Raw genomic sequence first — 11452 nt, 5'->3', positions numbered from 1 at the left:
GCCAGTGAAGGATTTTTAAGCAAAGATTTATGTTATAAAAAGGTGTAGGGAAGCAAAATAACCCATGACCTTGGGGGCTTGTACCTCTGTTGAGGAATAATTGTTTGGCTTACCTGGTAGACAAAAGAGGGCCCTCGGCAGAGGAATTTGATCTTAACCAGTTAAAGAAAAGGTGGAACTTTTAAAAAATATTTATTTATTTTGAGAGAGAGAGAGAGAGAGCGCGAGCAAGGCAGTGTGTGAGCAGGGGGAGGGGGCAGAGGGAGAGAGAGAATCTCAAGTAGACGCCCTGCTGAGCGTGGAGCCCAAGGCAGGGCTCAATCTCATGACACTGAGATCACGACCTGAGCTGAAATCAAGAGTCAGGTGCTTAACAAACTCACCCACCCAGACGTCCCAGAAAAGGTATAACTTTAAAGCTTCTTTGGTTTATTTAGAAAGCTGTATAAAAGAGCTGTCATATAGCTGTTTTATTTGAAGAGCATGGCGGCATGAAGTAGAAACTAAAGGCATAGAAAAGAGAATTGAAACTCTACAATAATGTAAAGACTACCTTGCTAAACTAGAATAACCAAGAACAATTCTTAAAGAAAAAAGTTGGAGGACTTACACTATCAGTGGACACTGAGATGGTTAATTTTACCTGCCAACTTGCCTAGGGCATGGATGCCCATATACTTGGTTACATATTATTTCTGTGTATGTCTGTGAGGGTGTTTCTGCAGGAAATGGTAGACTGAATAAAGCAGGTTGCCCTCACCAGTGTGGGTATCATCCAAGTAATAGAACTGAATAGAACAACCAGGTGGAGGAAGGGAGAATTTACTCTTCCTGCCTGATTTAGATCTGGAACATTGGTTTTCTCCTGCTCTAGTACTAGTACTTACACTATTAGTGCTCCTGGGTTTCAGGTCTTTGGAATCAGACTAGAACTACAGCACCAGCTTTCCTGGGTCTCCAGCTTGCAGATGGCAGATCATGGGACTTCCTAGACTTCATAATTTCATAAGTCAATTCCAAATATATAAAATATATATACTAAGGTATTATAGGAAATATTTGCTTATACATACATATCTCCTATTGATTCTTTTTCTCTGGAGAACCCTGACTACTACAACCAGATTTCAAGACTCACTGTACAGCTACAATAATTAGGGTAATGTGGTATTACTGCAAGGATAGATAAATGCCTAATGGAACAGAATGGAGAGTCTAGGAACAAAACCACACATATAGGGTTATTTGATTTATGACAAAGCTACCACAGAAATTCAGTGGATAAAGGATTGTCTTTTCCAGGTGGAAGGGAAAAACTCAGTCACAATACTTCTCTAGCAACAAATGAGGTGTGGCGATCAGGGGAAAGTGAAACATACCAAATGGGTGATGTCAGTCAAGACACCCCGGCACAGAACACCAGTAGTCTGACCAGGCCTCAGAGACGTGGCATATCAATACACAAAAAAAGGGTCCCAAACATATGTGGAAGGAAAAGCATACCATGGTGAATACACAGACAAAAATAATGGATTTATGACAATTGAGTTCCTTTTGGAGGATCTAGCTTTAGACAGATGAAGGGAGTTCGGAGAAAGTCTCTCCCTGCAATTGCTATTTTTCAAGTGCCTACTGCTCAAAATAATCAATATACCAAAGCAGTATATTTTGAGGTGGAATGTCCTAGACTCCTTCACTACCAACCAGGGGAAGATATTTATATTACATATATCTGGGGATGCCTGGGTGGCTCAGTTGGTTGAACATCTGCCATCGGCTCAGGTCATGATCCCAGGGTCCTGGGATCAAGTGCTGCATCAGGCTTCTTGCTCATCAGGAAATCTGCCTCTCCCTCTGCCTGCCATTCCCCCTGCTTGTGCTCTCTCTCTCTCTGACAAGTAAATAAATACAATCTTTTAAAAAATAATTATAATACACATATCTCACAAAGAGTCAAATCCAGAATAGAAAACAAAACACAACAACAACAACAACAAAACAAGCCACACTCACACCCACAAACCAATAACAAAAAGACAACCCAATTTTTTTTAATGGGCAAAAAAAACTGTACAGAAAGCACATCCATATGACTACTAAGTAGTTGGAAACATACTAACATTCTTGCTCATCAGGGAAATGCAATGAGATACTTCCACAAATCAACCAGTGGCTAAAATTAAAAGTCTGAGAATAACGATTATCAGCAAAGGAATAGAATAACTGAAACTTTCACACTTTTCTACTGATAGTGTGAATTGTTACAACCATTTTGGAAAACTCTTTGACACTATCCACCGCAGCATGTGTTTAAAATACCCAGTCTGAAATAAATAAAATGAAATGAAATAAAATAAAATACCCAGCCTATGACTCTGCAATTCTATTCTTAATTATATACTCTTGGGTACATGTGTGTTTTTGTACATCAAGAGGCACGTATCATAATATTCACAGAGGTTTTTTTCATAACGGCTGTGACTGGGAACAACCTAAATGTTCATCAATAAGCATAAAAAAAAAAAGTACTGTTATAAGCCTGACACAGATAATACGTACTATGTGATTTAATTTACATGAAGTTCAAGACCAGGCAAAACTAATCAATGGTCCCATTGATAATGTTAAAAAAGAAACGGAGGCATATTAAAATTTTTAAGAATTATTTAAGGAAAAATCTTTATTTTTAGGCAAGAATCTATTTGAATCAGGCAGCATCATTTTCATCTAGAAAATGAAAAAGAATGCCAAGGAGCTATATAAAAGGAAAAACTTTCATAGGCAAAAGAGAGTAGGAACACAGAACTTGTACTGGCAAGAAAATCAAATTGGTTATTGCAGTTGCTTTCTTTCAAGGATTGGCAGGGGTCTTTCAGGCAAATTACCTACCTAGTGCTAATCTCGCAATTCCTGATTGACTGGTTTAAGATTCAATTTCTGGGCAAGCCAAATTGTAATTAAGTCTCAGTTTAGTGAAGTAGGGCTTAGCATAAGTGGCTCCATTTTGGGCCTGTTATCTTGCTTTTAACCATAGCAAAGGAGGGTATTGATTAAAGCAGTTGGGCTGTGAGAAATTCATGGCTGTTAATATGTCTTGGAAATTCTCCCAGATATTTTGGAAACAGAACAGATTATAGGTGAGGCCAACTCTGTGGGAAAGGAATGGAGTTTTCCTAGGAGAGACACAGATTGACTTGATGGAGGGGCCTTTCTCAGAGCCAGGCAGAGAGGAGGGTGATTGAGAGATAGGAGAGTAGGGCTAGCAACAAGGGTCTCCATGAAAAGCTTACTAGAGTAATAGCATTTAATGTGTAATTCATTTGAATTTTCCCTAAACCTGTAATAAAATCTATTACATCACTTTCGAGCCTGAGCTCACAACTCACCTTTTCCAGAAGTGTTTCCTGTCTTCCAGGTTGAGTTGGCAGCTTCCCTATTTGTACTTACAGCACCCTCTCCCTAAATCCCTATTAGAGCCATTTGTGACACTGTCCCTTAGATGTCTGTCTTTACCATAACACTGAGAATCCTTTAAGGTCTGGACCCCTGTCCATCATCTTTACATTGAGTATGAGAATTAGGAACAGTTGGAACCAGAAAATCTTGAGAAAGAGAATTTTTTTTTTGTCTCTTGTTGGCATTTACTGTTAAGTATGAATAACAGAAAAAGGTTTATGGTATGTATTGAGTAAGAGAACTAAAAATAAGGGGTAGTTGCTATTTACAGAAGGAACTGATAATTTAGTAAGGAATTCGTTACTTAAAATAATGATGAGAGTGACTTAGTTTCTTATAATTCTCAAAGTGCTTTGGTTCTTTTTACTGCTTGTTTTCTATATGAAATCACAGTTGTTGGGGAAACCAATGAAAAACAAAATCTCCTCCAAACCAGAAAATCTCTCCATAAAGGGAGAGAAATAAAACAATTTATTACTGAATTAAAATTAAACCGGAATGTGATGCATATCACGGACAATCCCCTAAAGAGATTGCAAAGACAGAAAGAAATCTCACTCTTTTATATAGAGTTAAAAGATAAACTGAGGCATATTAAAAATTTTAAGAGTTTATTTGAGCACAAATCAATCTAAGTTGGGCAGTGTTAAACCAGAAGTAGTTAGGAGTGCTTTGTGAAAGGAGCAAGGAGAAAGACCTATACAGAGAAAGTACAGATGCAAAGAAAGGAAATTATTTGATTTGCTATAACTCAAAGCCGAGTTGGCTGTTTGCGATTGTCTTTAGCGTTCTGATTTCCTAACCTTCAGGCATTTACAGACTTAGATTTTGATTTGCTTAAGAAGCAAATGCCACAGCATTAAAGCCACCTCAGTTCAATGGTCTGTTTAATTAATTTAACAATAGTCAAATGGATATAATCTATTACATTGGGTAGGTTTTGCAATTTAGAGTCAGGTAACAAGTTAGGCCCATCTCCTCCCCAGAAATTGAGCAACCGGGCATTTTTTGCCCTGGATGATTTTATTGCAAAGAGATGGCTCCCAGGGCCTTGGAGAAAAATTCTTGAGTTGTAAAACTAGCAAGAGGCTTACTTTTAAAAAGTTTACATACATTTGAAGGGCAGCTAGGTGGCTCAGTTGGCTAGGCGTCTGACTCTTGATCTTGGCTCAGGTCATGATCTCAGGGTTGTGAGATCCTATGTTAGGCTCCATGCTGAGCGTGGAGTCTGCTTGAGATTCTCTCTCTCCTTCTCCCTCTGCCTCCCTCCCCCCAGCTCACATGTTCTCTCTCTCTCTCCCTCAAATAAATAAATAAATAAATAAATAAATCTTTAAAAAAATTTACATACATTTGAAAAGCAGAGAGAAAGAAATTTTGAAAGAAAGGTATGAGGTGAGGTGGGGAGAGGAGAAATTTCTTCCTTTAGTTTTCAACGGGGAATAATAAGCCTCCTAATTTATATTTGCTCTTACACAGTTTATAAGTAGAGAGTGAAATCAGATAGTGCAACAGTTTCTAAACATGTTTCTTTTATAATTTTCACAGTGATTTAATTAAGTAAGTTGCTCCTGGTTTTCTCAGACATTTAAATACCTGGAAGGATTGAACATTTGTTAAATGCCTATTGTGTATGAGAAAAGTATTTTAGTGCCGTGTAAGATACAAAGATGAATAAGGCACTTCCTGGTTTCAAGAGTATTTACTGGTTCAGGAAGATAGACACAGAATCAGAACGTCTAGAGAAAAACTGACGTCTAGGAAGGTTAAGTCACTTAACATAGGTCACATAGCTAGTTAATGGAAAAGTACAACTCATAGCTTAGGTCCTTCAATGCTGTTTCAGTGCTCTCTCAACATCATGTAACACTTCTGATATCCTAATCAGGCACAAGTAAACTTTTTTAAAAAGATTTTATTTTTCAGTGATCTCTATACCCAGTATGGAGCTCAAATTTACCACCCTGAGATCGAATCATATGTCCACCAGCTGAGCCAGCCAGGCACCCCTGAGGCACAGATAATTTTTTGATAGCAAAACTTGAAGCTAAAGAAGATCTCCTGGGAGAAATGAGAACTCTTACCCCGACGTGTCCTGAAGTCTGAATCAATTTTTTAGTTTTTGTTTACATTTTCTATATTCATTTTTTAAAAAAACTTTAATGTTGTAGAACAAAAAAGCATAGTTTAATGAAGTATTATTATTTATCTAATAATCAAACTTGGAAGCTTTTCTATAAGCCCACCCAATCACAGCCCCTCTCCTCCCAAAAACTATCCTGACTTTCAGAGTAAAAACTTCCTTGCATTTTGATTAGCCAAGAGTGTATTTCCAGGCACAATCATTTAGTTTTGCCTGTGTTATAAAAATTTGCTTAAGTGTCATAAGTCTCAGTCTTGGTCAGCTCAAGCTGCTGTAGCAAAATACTACAGACTGGTGGCTTAAACAACAAAATTTTATTTTTCACAGTTCTGGAGGCTGGGAGGTCTAAGATCAACGTGACAGCAAATTCAGTGTCTGGTAAAAGCTTTCTTCCTGGTTTGTGGGCAGTTGCCTTCTCACTGGATGCTCACTTGGCAGAAAGAGAGAGGAGGCTCTGGTTTGTTCTTGCAAGGGCACTAATCCCATTATTGGGGCTCTACCCTTATGAGTTTATCTAAACCTAATCACCTCCCAAAGGCCTTGCCTCCAAATACCATTACATTGGGGTTTGGGGCTTCAACATAGGAATTTTGGAGGACACAAATATTCAGTCCAAAGCATTCTCTTATAATCTACAGTTTTCCCCTCCCATACCTTCCTTTCCTTTTCTTTCTTTCTTTCTTTCTTTCTTTCTTTCTTTCTTTCTTTCTTTCTTTCTTTCTTTCTTTCTTTCTTTCTTTTAGAGGTGGGGAGGGGCAAAGGGAGAGGGAGAGAGAATCGAGAATTGGACACTTACCGACTGAGACACCCAGGCACCCCTTCCTTCCCAAACCTTTCTTTTCCTTTAAATTTATCTCTTGAAAAACTTGTGTTTTGATCTATAGAATCTCCTAACAGTCTGGATTTTGCTGATTACATATTCATGTTGCAGTTTAACATATTCCTCTTTTCTCTTTGTTTTCTGCACATTGGCAGCTAGATCTAGATACTTTTGACAAGACTATAGGTGGTATTACGTTCTTTTATCAGCAGCTAACCTGAAGTCTGGGTTTTTTTGCTCTTTTGTGATGTTAACAGCCATTGATACTTACTGCCTTGGTTACTTGATTAACTGGGGGTTTGGAAAATGGATATTTTCCTCCGCCAATTCCTTTTTTAAAAAATTTTTTCACGTAATCTCTACACCCAATATGGGGCTCCAGCCTATGACCCCGACATCAAGAGTCGTATACTCTACCAACTGAGCCAGCCGGGTGCCCTAATTATCTCATTATCTTCTATTTGGTTACCTAGTAGTACAATTCATATATGAAGACAAGATAAATTTTTGATATCTTCTCTTTATTTACCAACTTTCAAGACTGATTTCTTGCTCCAAAGATAACCAATTTTTAAAAATATTATTACAGGGATGCCTGGGTGGTTCAGTCTGTTAGGCATCTGCCTTTGGCTCAGATCATGATCCCAGGATCCTGGGATCTAGTCCCGCACTGGGTTTCTTGCTCAGTGGGGAGCCTGCTTCTCCCTCTGCCTGCTGCTCTCCCTGCTTGTGCACTCTCTCTCTCTGACAAATAAATAAATAAAATCTTTAAAAAAATTTAAAATTATTACATAATCATGGATTTAAACATATATAACAAATGTCAATTCATTGCAATTGTTGGCCTTATTGAAGCTCAAATTGTACCATCATTGGTCAGTGGGAGCCTCTTTAAGTTGGTACTGTAAAGGAGGAAAAGAAATTTTTTTTCCTCTACCCAGTTTGGGTTCTCTGGGTTGCGCCCAATAAAATACATTAACAAAAGACAGATTAACAAGAGAAAAACAAACATAAACTTATTAATGTGCATCATGCATACACATGGGAGCACTCAGAGACCAGTTACTCAAAGAGGTAGTTAAAATCTGAGAAAGGTCATAAGAAAGGGTATGTAAAGGAGGAAAAATAATTTTCCCTTTACCCTTCTAAGTTCTTGGGTAAGACCCTGCCATACAAGACTGATTAACAAGAAAAAAAGCACACATAAGTTTATTAACATGTACACTTCACATATACATGGGAGATACCCAGGGGAAAAATTAGTAACTCCTCAAACATGGGTAATTTTTCATTCATTGTGATATGTCCTCAGGGAACCCTTCTTGGAAATTTTAAAAATATAATTTATATGGAAATGTTTTTTTTGCTCCATTTTCATAGTTCCCTAGTTCTGGAAGTTCTGTGCTTGAGTTTGAGTTCCCCCAAAAGCAAACATTCAAACCCTAGGGAAAAAAATCCAAATTCAAAAACATTTTTAAAAGACTGAATCACAGTTACACTTGCTATCAGAGAGCTACCCCCTCCCTTAAAACACTTTTTAAAGTCATAATTTACACAAGGTGCACAAATGTTGTGTACAGTTGTGGGGGTTTTTTGCTTTTAAAAATTTGTCCACCAGGGGCGCCTGGGTGGCTCAGTCGTTAGGCGTCTGCCTTCGGCTCAGGGCGTGATCCCAGAGTCCTGGGATGGAGCCCCGCATCCGGCTCCCTAATCCACAGGGAAGCCTGCTTCTTCCTCTCCCACTCCCCCTGCTTGTGTTCCCTCTCTGGCTGGCTGTCTCTCTCTCTCTCTATTAAACAAACAAACAAACAAACAAACAATAAAATCTTTACAAAAATTTATCCACCAGAATAACACCACAGAGAGGAAGATAATGAAAAATTTCCATCACCATAGGACGTTCCCTCAGGTCCCTTGACTGTCAATACTCCCTAAAGCAACCATTAGCCTGACTTTGTCATTATTTTGGCTTGTTCTTGAACTTTACGTAAATGTGAAGTTCTATTCCACTCTTTTTAACGGCTTCTGAATATTCTATAACGCATATACCACACTTAAATACTCCCTAACTGAACACTTACTTCCAATATTTGTATTATGAATACTGCAAGGGGCGTGCTTGTCATATTTCCATAGGAGGGTGGGCTTGAGAGCTCCCTCGCTTCTCCCGCCTAGCGGAATCTCCTGTCTCGCTGTACCCCCACACCCAGACTCGGAGACCAACTATCACTGTACACAGGAAACCCGGATCGCAACAGCGGTCAGATTCTATTGCCCTCCCGGAACTGGCGCGGTATTGACTCCGGCTGTTTCCGCTGCTGAGGGGGCGGGCCTGGGGCCGCCCTGCAGTCGCCGTCGCGGGCTGATGACGGAGAGCGCCGCGTGCTCCCCCACGTGTGCTGCAGTTCTCCCGGTGTCTGTGGGGCAGCTGGGGCTCCTTTCCCTGGGGCTTAGTTGCTGGCACCTCCGGTGTGGGACCTCAGAGGCTCGGGGGCTCCGCGCGCTAAGTAGGGAGCGCTAGTGGCCGCCGGGGACAGAGGGCCTGCGGTCATGGAGCACCTTTTCCTGGAGGTGGCGGCCACGCCGCTGCGTTTGCTCGCTGCCAAGAACGAGAAGAGCCGCAGCGAACTGGGCAGGTTCTTGGCCAAACAGGTAAAAGAAGGAGGGAGAGGGAAATCGCCGGGCAGACACCTGCCGCCCCTCGCGCGTGCCCTGCGGCCCTGAGTGAGACGCGCTACCTTAAGGGAAGAGAGTAGCGGCGTTCTGTCACCCTGGCCCCCTCCCCAGGGCTGGCCGGGGGCGGAGACGTCCGCGCGTGTTTGAGGAAATTGGAAGAAGCCTTCTGTGCTTATATGAGAGTCCCTTCCGTTCTCTCCACTAGCCGACCACCCTGCAGCAATCTGTGGCATACGTGGCCTTCCGAAAGAAATGTAGTTTGTTTTTCTGTAATTGAGGTTGTATCTTTGGTCTTTTGACATGTGTATTACTCTAGTGTGCCAAGTCTTAGCCACCCCTGTTAGTCTGGGTGACTGTTTTTCTTTTCTGCCTCATCCCATAGTTTTGGCCCGCTAACACGTATTGATTGCGTACCTGCTTTGCTTGAGGCACGGTGTGGTTCTATGAGAAGACAGAAATTCGTTACGGTCTCTGCCCCCGGGGAATTTAGCATCTATTTTTGGAGACAACTTCATAAACACAGAAAACACCTGAAGGGCAAAGCAAGACAGCTAGTGTTAACTGTGTGGCATTAACCATAGGCGTTATTAGGTGAATTAGAGCCTTCTAGAAAATGGGTTTTTGGCCTTTTAAGAGCCTTCTCTCGACTCCCTACTGTTTGAGTTGAGGACCTTTATCATGCATTTTTTTCATGTTGCATTTTAATTTCCTAGTTTATGCTTCCCTACCCCCAATATCTTTGAGCTTTTTGAGAGTAGAAAATGTGTTTTTTTCCCTTCTAACTACAGTATCTATAACTTACTTATTCAGTCATAAATGCGTTATGTACATATATATATTCCATTGCTTAGGAAGCAACCAGAGTATTTTGGGTCTGGAGCAGCAGAGAACTAACATGAGAGGCATTTCTGTTTGGTGACAGATCGAAAGTGTAAAGGGGAGGGAGGAGTTAAGGATACCTTGGAGTTTCTGGCTTCTGAGACCCAGTGAAGGGAATCAGTAAACAAATGGTGAGCTGTAGAAAGAGAACCTGGAGTTTTGATGGGTTGGACTAAGGAAAGAGATAATCAGTTTGTATGAGCTGAGCTTCTGATGACAGGCTCCTGAGTTATGTATTGTTGCTAGAGGTATTTTTCTATAAGTGGGCTTTAGAATTCAGAGCACAGGTTCTGAATCTGGGGATCATGGACCAGCAACAGGAGATATATGTTTCCACATCACTGTAATTGGATGTAAAATTGGTGTTTATGTTTTGGGAGTAGGGAGAGGAAATGGTTTATAGTCTTTTTTAGATAAAGTTTTAGAGACTCTGACACACACAAGTGTGAGAACAACTCGTGTGGATTCTGACATTGTATAGAGATAGTGTTGGACTTGAAAGTTACTTGAAAGTTCAGTTGAATTAAGGAGATTAGGACACCTTTGCTTCTCCCTTTTCTTTGCTTCACATTGTCTGTCAAATTCTGTCCTGAGATGTCTTTCAGGTTTGTTCCTTGAACCATTTTCAGTGATCATTTCTAGACTTTCATTCAGAAGAGTTGATTGTGTTGCCATTCTGTATTTCTCCTGTTTTGGGGGAAAAAAACAATTTTTATTAGAAAGCAAAGACTTTTGAAACATGATTCTCATTGCAGTTGAGATCTGAAGTAAGAATTTTTTAGGATTGTGTTTCTTTTTATGTTCTTTATCTCAGCTGGTGACACCACCTTCTCTCTATCCAGTCACTTTAGAGAACTGACTGTCCTCACTCTTTTCACTCCTTTTCCTTCACATATGTCCAAGTCTTCCATGTTTTATTTACTTGGTATTGAATCTATTCCTTCCTTTTCATCTCACTACCACCACCACCATCCTATAATTCTGACTCCATCCCAGTGTGTGTGTTTTCCAACATCTCCAAGCAATTCTCAGACACAAGTTAGGTGTCCTACAATTTAACTCAATTCTGACACTGCCTATCTGGAGATAGCATCAGATCCCACATGTTAGGGGTTCGGTCTTACAAAACTGTCCCCCATCCCCCAAGTCAGGTGTCAGTCAAAAGTCCAGGTTGTCACCTGCACTTCTGACCAACTGACTGAGGGTTGGAAGTTCCTAGAGCCCCCTCCTTGGGCTTGGTTAAATTGCTGGAGTGGCTCACAGAACTAAGAGAAACATATTTACTTCCTAGATCAGTGGTTTATTATAAAATGATATAATTCAGCAACTGCCAGATGGAAGAGATGCATAGGACAAGGTATGTGAGGAATGCAGAGCTTCCATTCCCTCTCCAGAGATGACACTTTCTCCACATATCCATGTCTTCACTGACTTGGAAGCTCTCCTGACCAAGTCTTTTTGGGTTTTTATGGAGACTT

At 40.4% G+C, this 11452-nt stretch overlaps 1 protein-coding gene across 2 annotated transcripts in view; it reads left to right on the top strand.

Annotated features, from left to right (window-relative positions):
• The first annotated feature begins 8800 nt into the window (after nt 1–8800).
• MDN1 (midasin AAA ATPase 1) overlaps nt 8801–11452 on the top strand; it is a 164058-nt gene continuing 161406 nt past the window's right edge. For both annotated transcript variants that reach the window (XM_087865316.1, XM_045807060.2), the window contains exon 1: nt 8801–9071. In XM_087865316.1, the coding sequence (XP_087721442.1) occupies nt 8970–9071 (102 nt within the window). In that variant the 5' untranslated portion in view covers nt 8801–8969. The remainder of the gene's footprint in view (nt 9072–11452) is intronic.

This window comes from Ursus americanus, chromosome 11 (genome assembly GCF_024610735.1).
Source record: "Ursus americanus isolate L20-20 chromosome 11, mUrsAme1.1.p, whole genome shotgun sequence".
Lineage (NCBI taxonomy): Eukaryota > Metazoa > Chordata > Mammalia > Carnivora > Ursidae > Ursus > Ursus americanus.
Note: the sequence above shows the minus strand (reverse complement) of the source record. Positions and strands in the feature narration are given on the sequence as shown.